The 18,410-nt window shown below is 38.7% G+C and overlaps 1 protein-coding gene across 1 annotated transcript; it reads right to left on the bottom strand.

The window, feature by feature from the left end:
* Positions 1 to 8,468: 8,468 nt before the first annotated feature.
* Positions 8,469 to 10,016, bottom strand: LOC137952671 (DNA-directed RNA polymerases II, IV and V subunit 6A-like). The gene is made up of 5 exons (XM_068799736.1): positions 9,992 to 10,016; positions 9,184 to 9,352; positions 9,033 to 9,084; positions 8,866 to 8,933; positions 8,469 to 8,777 (listed from the first exon to the last, which is right to left on the bottom strand). The coding sequence occupies exons 1-5, from the start codon at positions 10,014 to 10,016 to the stop codon at positions 8,708 to 8,710; spliced, it is 384 nt and encodes a 127-aa protein (XP_068655837.1). The 3' UTR covers positions 8,469 to 8,707.
* Between the last annotated feature and the right edge of the window lie 8,394 nt (positions 10,017 to 18,410).

Here is an 18,410-nt window from a genome sequence, read left to right as displayed (position 1 = left end):
CCCCAAAACTTTAACCTAATTACATCTATGATGATTATCCAAATCTACATAAATCAAGGGAAGATAAATCAATGAGAATTGGAACAATGAAAACCATAAGAAGAAAGGTAATCTTAAAAATGAGAACATTTAGTGAAGGATTGTCCAAGTAAGAAGAAGCTAATAAATGCTAATAAAGTGGACAATGGAGTCGATCAATCAGGTGATGATCAACATGTTGAAGAACGTCAGGTTGGTCCGTTGATGTTGCTTAACTCAATCAAAGCAATGGTCGAGAAATCCATCAATCATAAACTGATTTTTCTTGATGTGTTGTTAAATGATGGCAAAGTGAAAACTCTGGTTGATTTGGGAGCAACCTACAACTTCATCTCGGAGCAGGAAGTTACACGATTACACTTAAGGTCGGAAGTGGCTAACAGTCGAATAAAGGTTATCAATTCTAAAGCCAAACCCCCAAGCATGTTCTTGTCATCGTTGGGAAGTGGGTTAACTTTTTGGACTTCATTGTAGCTCATTTACACGATTTTAATGTGATATTTGGGGTAGATTTCCTTTGTGAAAGCAAGGCCTTTGTAATGCCCTATATGGGAATGATAGAGATTACAGATGAGGATGGACTTTGTGTAATTTCTGGTGTAGGAGACTATGTAAAGGGGATAGCAGCCATGCTTATAGCCCTCCAACTTAAGAAGGGTGTGAAGGGTGGAGAGTCCAACCTTCTTGTTTCTTTGGCAGATGAAAAACGATGATTTGAAGGTCAATCCATGTTGATTGAAGAAGAGGAAACCCTAAAGAAAGACTTCATGCCAAAAGATTTCCCATGGAGGAAGGTTTTAAACATGATCAAGGGCGATCAGAGTGCCAAAAAACCAAATTTGGCACAAATTCGCTTTGATGCAAAAGCGCATCAAAAGCAACTCGAGAAGGAGCCAACAAACTGATTTTTTGACTTTGCCACATTTGTGGTTATGTCGAGCGAGTATGCAGTAGAGGAGGCCTTTGTGACGGGATTGCAAACCCTTGTGTCACTTGACACATTTTCAAGCAAGTTTGGGAGGAGCCCAATTGACTTGCATTTTGCCAAACAATTGAGGGAGCACATCTGTTTGGTAGGTGTTTCTTTTCAGCCATCAAGGAAGGTAATGCAACGAGGGCGAACACGACTTGGGCAGCACAGTTGTAGATGGATGTAGCACAGTTGACAGCCAATTTTGGTGAATTCATATGTTGGACGACCGAAGTGGAGAACTTTGGTGTTGTCATCAAAATGGGGTTTCCAAGGTGGAATATCAGCTCCAAGTCCTCAAAAAGACCATTTGGCGTAAAAAACACTCTCACATGTCCCAAAAATGTGAACCTCGCACGAAACAGCCAGGGTTGCAGCAACAAGGGTGCATGGGCGTGTGCAGGTTGTTGTTGCAGCCCAGACCCCCGCGTGCGACTGCGCAAGCACGTGGGCACGTGGGACGCAAGCACTTGGGATGCGCAGGAGTGCAGGTATACTGGCACGGGCGAGGCGCGCGGGTCACTGGTGGCAAGCATGGGCTGTGCGGCAAGACTTGTGCACATGGAGCGCAGCTAACCCTATGCGCGCACAACCTATAACTTGCTAGCTAGCTTGGAGGTTAGCTGAGTGGCGGTTTTGACAAATTCAAAATTTGAGTTTTTCCTACCCAAATGAAATAGGTTAATTTGAGACAAATAAGGGCACATGGAGTTCGAACTATTTGAATTTGAATAAGATGGGATTTACCTTATTTTTGTGCCAAATTCTCATTGGCTCGTGTATTATAGGGGATAAGGGTGGTTTATCATTGATTTGAATATAAACAAGCATTATAATCTTGATGCATTTATCTTGAAATTCATTCAAAGAATTCCTCATCTCTATCATTGCTCATTGCTCTCCATTTTGGTTTGATTTCCCCTTGAAACAAAGGTTTACTAGCTTACTTTTCACCCAAAGTAAGCAAAGCCGCATGCCAAAGCTTTAGGATCAAATTCTAGCCCGATATACTTGACAAAAGAGCTCTATGACGGTGAACCTAGGCTGACGGATCAGCCAAGACCAGAGTTCTACCTCTGGTTTTCCCGGGGACGGAACACTTCGGATGGAGGATGTCAGCACAGCCCAACAAAGAGCTCTCTGCACTTATGGTTGTGGACAGAACCACCACAACCTCCAGGGACTGACAGCACAGTCCAGACAGAGAGCTTCATGCTCTCTGGTTTCTCAGCGAGGGAGACGAAGAGGTTTTGGGAATGGAATCGAGTGCCTTCCTTCCCTCCTTCATGTAAACTTAGGTCTTAGGAAGATTATTATATAACGGCCCATGGGCCCAATACAATGCCACCCATCCCATTAAGCTCTATCTAATTACCCTATGTACATAACATAAATTATACAACAAGTATCAACATAAATTCTATCTAATATACATCCCAAGATATTGTAACATCCCCCCCTCAAATTGATGTTGGTGAATCAACCAACAAAAATTTGCCAACCAAAAAATTATGTCGTTGTTGAGACAATGCTTTGGTGAAGACATCAGCCACTTGAAGATCCAAAGAAATGTACAGAAGAGATATTACCCGACACTCCAAAGTGTCGCGGATAGAGTGACAGTCAACCTCAATGTGCTTGGTGCGCTCATGAAAAATAGGGTTAGCACTCGTATTATCCGTATGAAGTGGTGTAGGTGAGGTCTGAGGAAACTGAAGCTCAACAAGAAGACCACGGAGCCAAATAACTTCAGAACGCGCAGTAGACATGGCTCAATTCTCGGCTTCGATGGATAACTTGGACACCTGGTCCTGTTTCTTACTCTTCCAAGAAATCATTGCATCCTTTAAAAACATACACCAACCTGTCGTAGAGCAACGGGTATCGGGGCACCTTGCCCAATCAACTTCACTGTATGCAACTAGTCGTAGCGCGGAGCCTATAGGAAAGAATAATCCACAAGTAGGAGAACTACGCAGATAGCGGATGATGCGTCGAACTGCCGCAAGATGAAGGTGCTGAGGAGATGACATAAACTGACTGACTTGATGAACAACATAGGAAATGTTCGGGCCAATAGTGGTCAAGTATATGAGACTCCCTACCAGTCGTCGATAGATAATAGGATCATCAAGAAGAGTCCCTCCATCTTTCCTATGTTTGATATTGACCTCCATAGGAGTAGCAACCGAAGATGTGTTCTCTAACCTAACTAGAATAATAAGATATTGAATATACTTATGCTGGTTTAAGAAAATATTGTTGGGTCAGTGATGTACCTCCAGCCCTAAGAAGTACGTGAGTTGTCCAAGGTCCTTCATATGAAAGGTGGCATGCAATACCTATTAAAGCTTGGTAATCAGTCCAGAGTCAGTGACAGTAATGATGATGTCATCCACATAAACCAAGAGAATGACCATGCCCGCGATAAACTTTTGATAGAAGAGAGATGAATCATACTGACTCTGTGTAAACTTGTGGAGAATAAGTGTGCCACGAAACTTCTCAAACCAAGCCCCAGGGGCTTGCTTAAGCCCATACAGAGGACGACGTAACTTGCAGACATTATTAGGAGAGGAGGGTTAAGCACCTAGCCAATACTACCTAAAAGACCGGCCTGTTAGGAGTGAAAGGCATAGGTACTTAACCCTAGGACCATAACAATACACCTCACCATCGTGAGACGATGACCACGGCGGTGCAACAACATTGGCCCAACCGGGATTATACTTAAGGAAATACTTAAGGCTAGACCTACCAGTAATTTTAATCCAACCTCTACAACCTACCAGTAATTTTAATCCAGCCTTTGCGCGCCCTGGGAATCGAACTCATGATGTGGGAGCCCGCTCTGATACCAAATGTTAAGCACCTAGCCAATACTACCCAAAAAACCGGCCTGTTAGGAGCGGAAGGCATAGATACTTAATCCTAGGACTATAGCATAGTCATACTCGAGGGGAGCTTCATGTAGACATTTTCATGTAGGTCACCATGAAAAAAGACATTCTTCACATCCATCTAATGCAGTGGCCAGGACTGAGAGGTTGCAATGGCTAATATAGTGCAGACTATGGTCATCTTGGTAACTTACGCAAATGTTTCCTCATAATCAATCCCATATTCATGCTTGTTACCCAGGGCCACAAGGCGGGATTTATACCGATCCAACGATCCATCTGAACGCAACTTGACAGAGAATACCCACTTACTCCCAAGAGGTCGAATAGCAGGGGGGCAAATCACAATGTCCCAATTGTGATTCTCCTCTAGCGCTTGTAGTTATGTTTACATTGCCTTTTGCCAACACTATGTGCCATAGCCTGTTTGTAGCAAGAGGGAATGGAAATAGAGGATAAAGTAGTCGCAAGTGATACAGGGGAGGGGAAACCATACCTATCAGGAGGGCAAGAAGGACGAGTAGATCTACGAAGAGTGATGGGGGGCAGGAGTAGAGGGATGATCAGGAGCAAGCGCTAGGTCGGGATCGGGAGGGGGCAGTGATGAAAGTGGGGCGAAAATCATCAAAACTCGGCAAACTAGACAGAGATGCAAATAGCAGTGTAACTTGAGATAGAAAGAAATATTGATTTTCAAATAAGACTAAATTTTGAGAAACACAGACTCGAAGCGCCTGGGGATCATAGTAAACATAGCCTTTTTTAGAAATGCCATACCCAAGAAATGCACACATAACTGATTGGGTTGTAAGTTTATGTCGTCCATGATCAAGTAGATGCACAAAAAAACACAACTGAATGTCCGAAGATCAGTGTATGACGGAGAATAAACAAACAACTTAATGAATGGAGAGACAAGATGCAAGGTAGGTGAAGGCAGGCGGTTAATTAAATGAACTGAGGTAGAGAGAGTTTCATAGTAAAAACGGGGAGGAACGGATGATTCAAAAAAAAGGGTACGAACCATATCAAGAAGGTGACGATTTTTTCGCTCAGCAACCTCATTTTGTTGCGGTGTCGAGGGACAAGAACATTCAAAGATAATGCCTTTGCTTTGAAGAAAATACTAGAATTCAGTAGACATGTATTCGCTTCCAGAGTCAGAGTGCAATACTTTAATGTGAGCAAAGAATTGTGTTTCAAGAAGCGCAAGAAACCTCTTAAAGACGACAAAAACTTCAAACTTAGCCAATAAGAAGTAGACCCAGGTAAACCGACTAAAATCATAAATAAAGGTAACAAAGTATTTATATTGTGCACGCGAGACAACATGAGCAATTCCCCAAACATCACTATGAATAAGGTCAAACCAGTGGAGGTATGATGAGGAAACTATAAAAGTTTACTTTTGCCAAGTTTGTATGATGAACAGTCACAAGAAGTATCAAGAGAGATACATTTTTTATTGCCTAATAAACCATATTTAAACATTGTATGAAGAACATCCAAGTTTGGGTGGCCTAGACGTCTATGTCACATCTTAGTGCCAGAGCCAACAACATTACATGCAAAATAAAGTACATGAGTACGTGGAATAATGGTGGATAGAAAGACTTTAAGTGAAAATAGCCTTCCCACTTTAGGGCCCTTCGCGATCACCTTCCCCGACGCTTGATCCTGCATAACACAACTAGAACAAGAGAACTGAACATTACAATTTTTATTAACCAGTTGACCAAAAGACAGAAGATTTGTCAATAGGTTAGGAGACACAAAGACATCAACTAAGGATGGGGAGAGATCACCAACAACGTTGATAGGCTAAGAACTCCCATCAGTAGTGTTGATGTGCAGGTTTCCCTCATACTTTTTTACGTTAGAAAGAGACACTACATTGTTGGTCATATGGTTAAAAGCACGGAATCAAAATACCATGGTTGAGTAGAGATTTTTTGTTTGCCTGAGAGACCAAAAGTAGAAAAAGCAGATATGATCATTTGTTGTACCATTTCAGGGTGAGTGTGTTCGAACTTGCAGGTGCTGGAGGAACAGGAATTGTAGTAATTGGGATGGTAATCGGTAATGTTGCAGAACTAGAAGTACCAGTGGAGGCATGATAAGTTGTATTCTTCTTATTTTCAGGGCGAGTAGGGCAAGTTGCGATGAGATGACCCAACTTCTTGCAGTAGTTACAGGATTTCTTGGGGCATTCCCGAGTAAAGTGACCATATGCCTTGCAGTGGAAGCACTAAACAGAACTCATGTCCCGACCCTTATTTTTCTCTTGTGCTGCATAGGCCATAGCAATCGAGGTATCAACCTGGACTCGATGTTCCATGCCAGCCTGAGTAGCAATGCGTTGCTCCTCCCTAAGAAGTTCACTCGAACAGGCATCTAGAGATGGCACTGGATGGCGATTCTCAGATGTGAACGAGCAATCTCAAATTCTGGACGGAGATTCATCAAGAATTGATCTCTTTTACTGGTTTCATGTACGGCTTGCACTGTAGATAGAGCAGCAATTGGGATGTTCTCATAAACAATATCAATATAGTCAACCCATAGATTTTGGAAGCCCGATAAATATTCTTCAATGGAACGGCTTCCTTGCGTGAAAATTTCCATTTCATATTCGACTTAACACTGTCGGACTGCGTTGTTTTGATAATAAACCTTGTGTAGGGAATTCCACATATCCGCTGCAGTTTTGTAGGGCATCAAATTAAGGACTAGATGAAGCTCAATGGATCCAAGTATCCACGTCAAGACTCTAGCATCGATGGTGGTCCATTTTGGCAATGCTTCTGCCTCGCGAAGGGATGGATTACACCCATTAATGTGACCCCATAAATCTTTTCCCATGACAAATGACTGGAACTGAAATACCTAGGCCCTATAGTTCTTACTCGTGAATCGAATAGGAGAGAAATCTAACTTATCCGTTGACATGATAAGAGCGAAAGATTGTTGAGATTTTTAGAAATACCACCCCTCTAAAAATTCTAGATTTACCCCTGCAGTTGCCAAAAATTCCAGATCTACCCCCGCAATTTCAAAAATTCCAAATCTACCCCCACGCTTTCAGAAATTCTGGATCTGCCCCCACACTTTCAAAAAAATCCAGATCTGCTTCTGAAATTTTTAGAAACCACCTTATGCAAATAATATCATCCCATACACCTTATGCAGATAATGTCAGTCCAAAAAAAAAAAAAAAAAAATCTGAGCTTAGAGAAAAACACCCACCTGGCCATTCACCTTCCCGGCAAGAATCCATCGCCACACTCCTCTGAGCTCAGACAGAGGTTTCCGACCACTCCTCTGAGCTCGGACAGAGGTTTTCGACTACTCCCGAGAGTTCTAACCGAACTCTGAGTCATCGGACAGAAGTTCCTCAGACGGAGATAGCTTGACCACTATGTTGAACCACTAAGCTCTGATACCATGACAAAAGAGGTCTACGACGGTGAACCATGGCTGACGGATCAGCCAAGACCAGAGTTCACGCTTTGGTTTTCCCGAGGACGGAACACTTCGGACGGAGGTTGTTGGCACAACCCAACAGAGAGCTCTCAGCTTTTATGGTGGTGGACGGAACCACCACGACCTCCAGGGACCGACGACACATTCTAGACAGAGAGCTTGGTTTCTCGGTGAGGGAGACGAAGAGGTTTTGGGAATGGAATCGAATGCCTTCCTTTCCTCCTTCATTTTCTATTTAAACTTAGGTCTAAGCAAGATTATTACATAACGGCCCATGGGCCCTATACAATGTCACCCATTCTATTTAGCCCAATCTAATTACCCTATGTACATAACATAAATTATACAACAAGTATTAACATAAATTCTATCTAATATATATCCGAAAATATCGTAACAACATTGAATCACTAATCGGGCTCCCAATACAACACGATTAAAAATGCATCATGCACCACCTTTACTCCTATTTTTGTGGAGAAATGTTTCCAATGCAAAGGGTAAGTGTGGTATTAGAGTTAGAGGTGTGATTTTACTCTTAATTGTTTGTTTCTTACACAATCAAACATTCAAATTATTTTACTTAATGCCTTATTGATCATTTATTAAATAGAATGAAAATAGATAAAATTTATTATGTACCCAATTATGTATAGAAGTAATTTGATAAACTTTTATCTAAATGAATAAAGTTTAAGATAAAATGTAATTCAAGAATCTTTTCTAAAGATTTTTTAATTTTTTTAGGATTTTAGAATACACTAGAACGACATTATTTTTAACTCTTTTATGATTTTATAAAAAATAAAAAAAATTGTTATTTTCCTCATTCCGTTCTACTGTTTAATAAACATGTGATATGCTACATATACATCAGCTTATTCTATAAAACAATAATACCATATATAAAATGAAATAAAATATGGAATAGTTTATTCTATTGGGTTTACAAACAACCTTTTACTCCCTCTAGTTCAAGAGCATTCACTAACTACAGACTTACCGCATGAGGTATGTCAAGCCAGGGTTAAAAATATAAAAGGGCACTTATCAAGCACAACCACCACCTTGATGCATGCACAAGCTTTGCACATTTGTTTAAAATTTGGAGTACCCTGTTTCATGGCAAGCACCGAGAGTACCATTCTTCAACAATTTGTATTTGTTCATGGCAAGTAGTCAGTGTCAACATAACTCATACTTTTTGTTTTGGAGAAGAAAACAGAAGTCATTCATAGAAAAAGAAAATATAATATCAAAGTCCAATAGCATCATGGGTGATGATGGCAAGTAAAACATGTAGAAAGCATCCGCTTCAGTCACCACCAACTTGTCTTTTCCATGAGTCCTCGACTATAAGTTCATCGACACCCCAATCTTCATAACTGCCAAATGTTCCAGGGATACCAACTCACACTAAATTTCTGATTAAGAATAAAAAGAAACAAGTTAAACTAACCACGAAAGACCTACCTTCCATCAGGCAAATATCGACGAATTGTGAATGGGATTTTGCGCTCTCTAAGCTCTTTCATGGCAATCTGTAGTGACAGAAATAGACACATTTGAAACTGAAAACCAGGCCTTGAATGGGGTTTCTTTTACTCAAAATAAGTTCTGGAGGCTTCACAGTTACTTACCTCCAGTGGATCAGTTTCACCCTCCAGCTCAACCATCACAGGGGCATTCATACTGTTCAAACAAAAAAAAAAAAATATGTCATAGACATTGTCACACAAAAATTGAACTTATAGTACTGACAAGGAGTACTAGGAAATCATAGGACAAAACCTGATCTGCAGAGCCCTAGTACCAAGTATTCTAGCACGCTCATATTTAGTCATGTATTTCGATGTCTTCCGAGGCCGCTGAGTTGCTTCTTCATTTCCTTTTGCCTCACCTTCAGGTTCAAGAGTATCAGGAATCTCTTCATTGTTATTATCAACCTCCTCTTCATCGCCTTCCTGCAAACGACCAAATTTATCTCTTAAGGATTCTTTTCACATGTTTGAACCTGCAGGATCTACTGCAAGTAGCATCTAAAATTAACTCATACAAATGGGATTGAGGTGAAATAGCAAAGATGTGTGATGGTATGCTGTCACAGACCGTATATAGTGTTTTGTAAATTGCTACCAAAATTCTAAAGAACACGGAGGAGGTGATAATCTTACCGACAGAAATTTATATGGACTAAATTACAGGAATTTAAACAACAATACCCTCTTTAGCTTAAGAATGAAGACTTCTGCACAAATGGTATCTCCAAATTTCCTTAGTTCGAGGTGGAGCTCATCTAATTGTTGGTATAAAGTTAGCAGCAACATCGTCCACCTCTAGATTTTGAAAATTTTGAAAGTTCCAATGCATGTGTATCATAACACTTAGCTTAACAATATGTTTATGAACAAAATATACATGGACTTATATAGAATATGTGGATAGATATATCACACACACGCACATATGAAACCATGTAAATGAGGACACTCAAGCTATTCACTACCTTGAGTAATTACGTGCAACCGTTGGTGAAATAAAAAAAACATCATAAAAAGATGAATAAATAATAGCTAAATACATAAAGAACATAAATTACCCCATGTCCACATCATTATAATCATCGTCGGCCATTGCTGTTGCAGCTTACTCCAGTAACTATTCCTCCTCTTTAAAAAACACTCAACTGAAGCCTGAAAAGAACAAAAGAAACCTTACACAACAGATTCCTCGTGTCCAATCGTAGAACAGAAGAATAACAAAATCAATGAGGGAACATCTAAACTTTAAAGAAAACAAAAGCAAATGGAGACTCTCGCTGCAGCCAATTGCATATATCAGAGAAAAGATATTAGCTTTAAAATCCTCGAGCAAATAGGAAACGAAACCATTCAGACTAAGATAGGACAAAATAAAAGATTACCTGTTCAAGACAGACTAGAGACAACAACGAATCGACTGCAAAAGAGAAGAAACGTATTCAAGGTGAATCCATTGTGGAACAACAATAACTGAGTGCTACACTAATCTTTTTGGTAGAATTGACAGGAGTATGTCTATCCTTTGTAAATTATTAGGGGTAGAATCGAGCCAAGCTTGAGCTCGGTTTGACATCTAAAACTTGGCTCAAGCCTATAAATGAGGTCAAAACTTGAGAGCAGATCAAGCCGGGGTCCAGCTTGAGTGGCTCAAGCTCATCTGGCTGTCATTCTTAATTTACATGGGATGCACTAACCAAAAAGAGTGAGAAACACATACGCTGTTTGGGTGGAAGTATTTTGATCCCCTCATTCAGCGGCTACCAAAGATTACTTGAATCATAGGATTAAGGAACACATTGTAATGGTTCTCCCCAGCACAAATTTTCAAAAACAAGGTGGCTTGCTGGTCCTAGTAAGTACTGATTCACTGAAGTTATGGAATTATATTTACAGAAACAAGCTTCAAGAGGCTCTCTCTAGCAAGTTCCCCACAGTTTGACCATACAACTGATGATACAACAGCAAATATGAAAATAACATATACTAAGCAATAGAATAAAAAAACACATATGAAGACAAAATTTAATAAACAACAGTATAAGACAGAGCATAAACTGCACAAACAGCAAGACATATATGAAAACAGCATAAACAACAATATTTAAACTTCAAAAACAACAAGTTCCCACACCTAATCTCCTGAAAGCTTTAAGCTCTTATCTGAAACATCCAAACTCCCAGCTAAAAAGAAAGGCTCTTGCTACTGAACAAGGATTTTATGCTGGAGAAGCAACAACAACTGATGGGTATTTATAAGCAGCATAGTGCTTTGTAGAAAGACATAAACTGTTCCAGTTGGCGTTCGTTAGGTCAATTTTCTAGTTTTCTCTTAAAAAATTATTTAAAAGATAGTATTTTCTCTACCGGTTTTGAACTAACTAGGATACGAAAAATATTTATCTTCACGTTATATGCTAGATTCTGAGCGATTCAGAATTAACCCGAGGAGTATAACAGTTTCTACTCTTTGTATGCACCAAATACCTAACTGATCTTCTTGGTGAGAAAATAAACCGTAATTCTAGATTTCTTATTACCACAGCACAGCTGATTTTTGCCTATCTTTCTCTTCAAGAAAAAGAAAGGGGTAGACCCAGGCCTTATAACAAAAGAGGAGAGCGAAACCTAGAACGATAGCACTCTGAGAATGAGACACCTTGGACAGAAAACAGGCAAGAATACCTCAGAGATCTTTCTCTACTGGACTCCAATCCCATACTCTGATTTGAAGAGACTACTAAAAGAAAAGAGAAGAATGGGAACCATCGAGTTTCTTCAACGAACTATCAATTCTCTGGATCTTTCTTTCTTAGTGTCGTTGGGTCTCCAGTGGTAAGCTCTCCGACTACTGGCTTGGCAAGGCCGGCCTTCTATTAAACATGATAAGCCCCAGCCCTAAGCCCGAAGCTCACTGAACAGATAAGAAGACGAACCGAAGGGAAATTCTTCCCTTTTCCTCCCCTCTCTTCGGTGAGACACTCGTAGCATCGAGTGTCGCGGGCGTCGGGGGGAAGATTAGAGGCAGAAACAAAACAAAAAAATGTTTATACCAGACGAAAGAAAGAACTCCAAAGAACAGGTTGAAGATTTGATAGCTTACCTATTGGGTACGCGGCGTCGAACAGAAAGGAGAGCTGAAGGGCTACTGGGAGGGAAAGAGAAGATTGATCAAACAAAAGTTCAGGGCTCGAGCCGAAGTCTCTTGCACATCGGACAATCTCCGAACTGCCCGAGTTTGTTCAGGTAATCAAAGGCTTAAATTTAAAGGTGGTAATTAAAATATTGTTAACTCAATCATTTGGTTTAATTTATTTATTTTTATAATTAATAAAATCAATAGTTTTAAATTTAATGAAAAAATATTATTAATTAATGATATGTAAAAATATAGATTGCGTTAACATTTGATAGATTTTTCCTTTTTAATCATGACTTTTTAATGTTAAAGTATATCTTATATTATCAATAAATTAATAGATAAACGTATCATATTCGTTTATGTTATTTTTAAGGTTTTTTTTTTTATAATTAATCATGTGCACAGTTAATTGGCTCACGTAATTACTATATTACTTGTACAATAGACAGTAATCATTAACTAATATAATATATAATTTAATTCATTAGTATATTAATATATTTTAGTTATACATTAAATTAGTTATTCATATAGTAATAATGTTTGTTTTACCTAATTTAATATTTAAATATTATATTTTAATTAAGTATACTATTACAAGTTTCTAATTCTTTTATTTTCCATATTTTTCTCATTTGGGGGCACTAACACTGGAAACTGTTTTCCAGTGCATATGAACTCGTCCACATTAACACCCAATTCAAAGATGAAATTCATATAGATGAATGAAATGAAGATGAACTTCAAATTTTAAGTTTATTGACTAACCCCCTCTAGTAAATTTTCGCTTCGTAAATTAATGACAAAATTATCCTCAAGGAGGCTTTGGAGGTTGCATCTAGGGGTGGCTTCGAACCAAGCCGGCTCGCGAGCGGCTCGAGTTCGGCTATGTTTCAACTCGGTTCTATTTCGGAATACATGGATCTCGAACGTTCGAGATCCAGATACGGCTCGTTTGAGTTAACGAGCCGAGCTCGACTGAATCAAGGTTCGGCTTGAAAGTTCGCGAGCCGGCTTGTTAATCGGCGAGTCGCGAGAGCGGGGGGGTCGAGCCCCTCGTCCGCCGCTCTAGTCTTCGTCGGCCGCTACATCCCCTTTCCTCTGATTTCTTCCTCTTCCTCCAATTTCTTCGCCTCCTCTGTTTCCGTCACCTGTGTCGCCGACGTCGCGCCTTCGCTCCCCGTCGCCTTGACGGAAAACCAGAGTCCAAAGAGAGTTACCTAAGTTGGGAGAAATAATTTCTTACCCATGATTTTAACCCGATTTTAAAAAAATTAGTAGAAATATGTTTCTAGAGACTATTAGTGGTTTTTTCAATAAATATTGGAAAAAAAATTTAGTAGAAATATATGGACCATTAGTGCTTCATGTTTTTTGGAAACATTTTTCTAATTAGAAATTCTTATTAAAAAGTTATATAATTTTCTAAGTAAGATTTTCTTGCCAAGATGGGCGAGTCGCGGGAGCGGGGGGGGAGGGGACGCCGAGCCCCTCCCGTCTGCCTCTGTCGCCGTCGATTGCTCCTCGCCGGTCACTACATCCCCTTCCCTCTGATTTCTTCCTCTTCCTCCGATTTCTTCGACTCCTCTGTTTTCGTCGCCTGTGTCGCCGACGAGAGGTCCTCATCGACGCTGCGTCTTCGCTCCTATGATCTCGATAGAAAACCAGAGTCCAAAGAGAGTTACGTAAGTTGGGAGAAATAATTTCTCCCCCACGATTTTAACCCGATTTTAAAAAAATTAGTAGAAATACGTTTCTAGATACTATTAGTGATTTCTTCAATAAATATTGAAAAAAATAGCAGAAATAAAGGAACATTAGTGCCTCATATTTTTGGGAAATATTTTTCTAATTAGAAATTCTTATTAAAAATTATATAATTTTCTAAGTAAGATTTTCTTGCCAAGATGGGCGAGTCGCGGGATCTAGAGCGAGAGCGGGTGAGGGGGGGATGCCGACCCCCTCCCGTCCGCCGCTTTGGGTGCCTCTGTGGTCGTCGACAGCGCCGACCTCTACTTCCCCTTCCCTCTGATTTCTTCCTCTTCCTCCGATTTCTTCACCTCCTCTGTTTCTGTCGCCTGTGTCATCACCGCAGCCTCCGTTGCCGACGCTGCGCCTTCGCTCCCCGTTGTCTCAGCGGAAAACCATAGTCCAAAGAGAGTTACCTAAGTTGGGAGAAATAATTTCTCCCCCACGATTTTAACCCGATTTAAAAAAAATAGTAGAAATACGTTTCTAGATACTATTAGTGGTTTTTTCAATAAATATTGAAAAAAAAATAGTAGAAATATAGGGACCATTAGTGCCTCATGTTTTTTGGAAACATTTTTCTAATTAGAAATTCTTATTAAAAAATTATATAATTTTCTAAGTAAGATTTTCTTGCCAAGATGAGCTAAAAAACCGTATAGAAAAATTTTGAATAAGTATTTGACAGTTGATGCTATAATACTTTTAGCATGAGGCAATTTTCATAGCAAATTTGTGTTTGACATTTTATTTGATTAAAAATTTATCGATAAGTTTAGTAATACATTAGATTGATTATTAATTTTTATTTATTTCCCTAGAAGAGGTAATAAGAGGTCCATTTAACTTTCCTAAGAAAATTTTAAAATATTTCTTGTAATTTTCTAGTAAGACTCTAATAGTAATAAGATTTTATTTAAAGGTTTTTTTGGAAATATGTATCCTAGGAAAAACATTTCTAGTTTTTCCTAGAATATAAATTTCCAATCAGGGGCACTAAGGAGGCTATAGTAAATTATGGCCAGATTCAAAAATTACAAAATAAGTTAGACAACATTTGGGGTAAAAAAGATTAATATTGGTGGGTTCTAATCCATTATTGAGATTCAATCCCGAACCTCCCCTGTCATTCTTTTTTTTTTAAATGTATGCATAATTTTATAGATAATTTATTTGACATATATTTTATGGAGAGTATTAAATGTAGGTTAACCTTGAACTCGGCTAGAGCTTGAGCTCAAACTCGGTTAAAATTATTAGGCTCAAGCTCTATTACAATTTTAGGCTTGAGCTCGAGTTCGAAATCTTTAAATCAAACTCGACTCGAACATAGGAAGGTTCAAACTCAGCTGGATTCGATGCCACCCTTATGCTCAATTTTAAGTAGAGGTCATGCCCAATTTTATGTAAAATGTATGCCCAATTTTATGTAAAATGTATGTATAATTTTATATACTATTTATTTGACATGTATTTTTAAAAAGTTTTAAATGTATGTTGGAGCTCGAACTTGAGACATGTAATTTTTGAAAAATTTTAAACGAATGTTGAAGCTCGAGCTCGGCTCAAACTTGGTTAAAATTATTGGGTTCGAGCTTGATAATAATTTTAGGCTCAAGGCTAGGCTCGGCTCGAGCTCGAGTTCGAAATATTTAAATCAAGCTCGGCTCGAACATAGGCAGGTTCGGGCTCATCTCGGCTCCATGCCACCCCTAGTTGCATCCAATAGGGAAAAGACATTCTTATATAGTGAGATAATCGTTGATCGGACGTCTAAGATAGTCGTTGATCATGATCGGATAGCTGAGATAGTTGTTTTGTATGTTTCGCACCGAATACTTTTTTCATATTGGATTAACTGTATATCATAATGAATATAATGTTCTGACTTCAAAACAATTTGGAAGGATTCCATATGAAATTCCATTTAAGTTGAAAAAGTGATAAATTTTCATTAAAACTACCTCTACTACAGATCCAACATCATTTATAATGCAAGAAAAAGACTATACAATGAGTTGAAGCAAATGTTATTCTCTATAGCAAACAAATATCCCTAATAAAAATTAGTATTTTGTCCTTTAAGTCTTTTATCATTCATTCTTTCCTAGGGGTTTTAGTTTTGAAAAAATTTAGCTAATTAGTTGTTCTATTGTTCTACCCATGTAAGGATTAATCAATTTATTGCATAGCTTTATTAAATAGAACATATAAAGTCTAGAACACAAGTAGGTTAGCAAATACAAGAGATCGATTAAACTAAAGGTATAGATTCACCCAAGGTATAAAGATATGGAGCCTTATGTCAAAATGACATTGAGCTGCTAATTCATGTGGTAGTATGGAATTTTGCACTTGTTAATGAAAATGCGTATTTATAATTGAGTTACCATGGACACGATTCATGAGTCACGTATGAGTGCATTCAAGCAAGGATCCATTGACATTAGCCAAACAAGTAGCAAACAAAGATTTATTCATTACTTCATAATATAGAATAGGAGAGGGATGCATTGAAGCCCCATATAAGGCACATGTGATGTCCCTTTCCTAGTCCACAAGTGACACTTGAAACCGTTGCTTGTAGTTCAAAAATGTTGCTCGAGGACCGGGAGGAGTGGTCACCCATGCCTCACAAAGGAGCATCTCATGTGTCGCTTCCCCGTTCTATGTTAAGACGTTAGCTTATCCAAATTTGTATGGTTCCGACTTATTATTGTAGGTCTTTCTTTACTCTTCACAAATACAAATTGCCCAATTCTCAGTGATACTACCATCGTAATTAGTATCTTGATTTAATCTCAACTGTATGATTTCAATGTATGTGCACAATGAGATTTGTAAAACTCAACTATTAGAGTTTGAAAAGATGTGGGACAGCCCAAGTTTAAGGACTATTGTAATAGACTCACAAGCAAACCAATAGTGAACGCAATTTATTTCAAGATAAGTTCAATCTGGTTCAACATGAAAAACGCCAATGACACACTGCATTTCAAAATCACAAAGAGGCTTATTAGCCTTTTCAAAATATCTCCTTGTTTTGGAACTTCTTAAATGATTTTGTTGAAAAAAAATTCCCCCTTTCATGCCTGCTTGTTTCCAAACTACTTGCATTCTCTCCTTGAGCGATATGAATAAATGTGCCCAGAACTTTGCCCAATAAGGCATAAGCTCCATGCCTGATGATAATGTATAGTTAATTCTAGGGTCCTATCATGTTAATTGTTCTAGCATGAGAATTTGAAGTGGGGGGGGGGGGGGGGGGGGGTGGTGTTTAAACAACAAACAACACTTACAACACTTACCCAGCCTCTTCACATAGCTACAACAAAATCTCATACAAGGGTTACTTGCTTATTATTCAACCCGATCCAAATGTCTATCAAATAGGCAAATTTCACAATTCAAGCACATCAAAATAGATACATCAATCCTAGGTACCTATGTACTGTAATGGTATTACAAACCTCTATTGTATTATGGGTTTAGTTAATTAGGAAAATATGCTCCTATGAAAGCCAAGTAGGATTGAATCATAATTTATGAATTTTTAAAGACTTAGACAAGTCCATTGATACAACTCAAGTCAAAAGAAGGACAACAAAGAGGAGACAAGTAGCGCTTAAAAGGAATGATAAAGTGGTCAGTTCAAGGCCCAATTAAGTAGTGCTAGCAATGGAGGGGAAAAAGAGCCAAAAAGGAGAAAGACCTAGCCTGTTCAGGGGCAAAATAATCCACGAGAATCCTCTAGAAGAGGATTCCAGCCAAGTAGGGGTAGAATTATCCTCAGATAAGTCTCCATAAGGGGCGCCAACTCAGCCAACAGATGAGAAGCTTGCTTGCCTCCCAAACAAGCCCATGCCCAACCATAGTCCCACATAAGAGAATTTTTAAACTACCTCAACTTTCCCATCTATAAAAAGGGAGCTTCAAAAGTCTTGCAATCATCTATCTCAAATGAATACAAATCCCTATTAGCTTAAGCTAATTATCAATTTTGACCAAACGTGACATGTTGACTGATGAAATAAAGGTCAATAAGGTGTATGGCCCCCAACTAAAGGGTATTATCTTCACCAAGAAGATTTTACCTTTGCAAAGGTAAGCCAAATCAGTTTTTTATCCTTCATATTTATTGTAGCTTTAGTTATGTAGAGTGTCTTTGATTGTATTAGTTAGATACAAAGTAGCTTTAGTGGGTTCATATATAACAAATGTTACTCACTAAGTGAAACCTATATTCACTAATTAGTCATTGTTCTCTTCAAGGTTATTTTAGCATTTCTATCATGTCCATTTTATCATGAAAACCTATAAAAAAGAGTCTTTGTTTATTGTCCTTAGTGTCCTCTACCCAAACCTAAGCCTACAACATCACTATTAGATCACCTTGGTCTCCAAAACAAGGTCTCCTACCTTAGCATAAAATCGAGGTCGTAATAAAATATTAGCTCAATAGGTCCTTCTATGACTAGATGTTAAAATCAATGCTCATTGAAAACATGGATCACTTTTTAAAAAGGTTACTCAACTCAAATTGATTTTACAATGCAAGTTCGCTAGTTAAGGTTCCAAATAATTTGAAA

The sequence above is a fragment of the Aristolochia californica genome, unplaced genomic scaffold (genome assembly GCF_029961685.1).
Source record: "Aristolochia californica isolate CCGP_79_NKW_82.1479 unplaced genomic scaffold, dmAriCali1.0.hap1 SCAF_16, whole genome shotgun sequence".
Classification (NCBI taxonomy): Eukaryota; Viridiplantae; Streptophyta; class Magnoliopsida; order Piperales; family Aristolochiaceae; genus Aristolochia; species Aristolochia californica.
This window is presented reverse-complemented; position numbering and strand designations above follow the sequence as displayed.

What these genes read in the sequence shown, in the direction of transcription:
- LOC137952671 (XM_068799736.1), bottom strand. Translation starts at nt 10,016, where the DNA reads ATGATTATAATGATGTGGACATGGG. An exon ending in TATAATGATGTGGACATGGG is followed by an intron (nt 9,353 to 9,991) that starts GTAATTTATGTT and finishes GTTTGCAGGAAG; the next exon opens with GCGATGAAGAGGAGGTTGAT. An exon ending in ACTAGGGCTCTGCAGATCAG is followed by an intron (nt 9,085 to 9,183) that starts GTTTTGTCCTAT and finishes TTGTTTGAACAG; the next exon opens with TATGAATGCCCCTGTGATGG.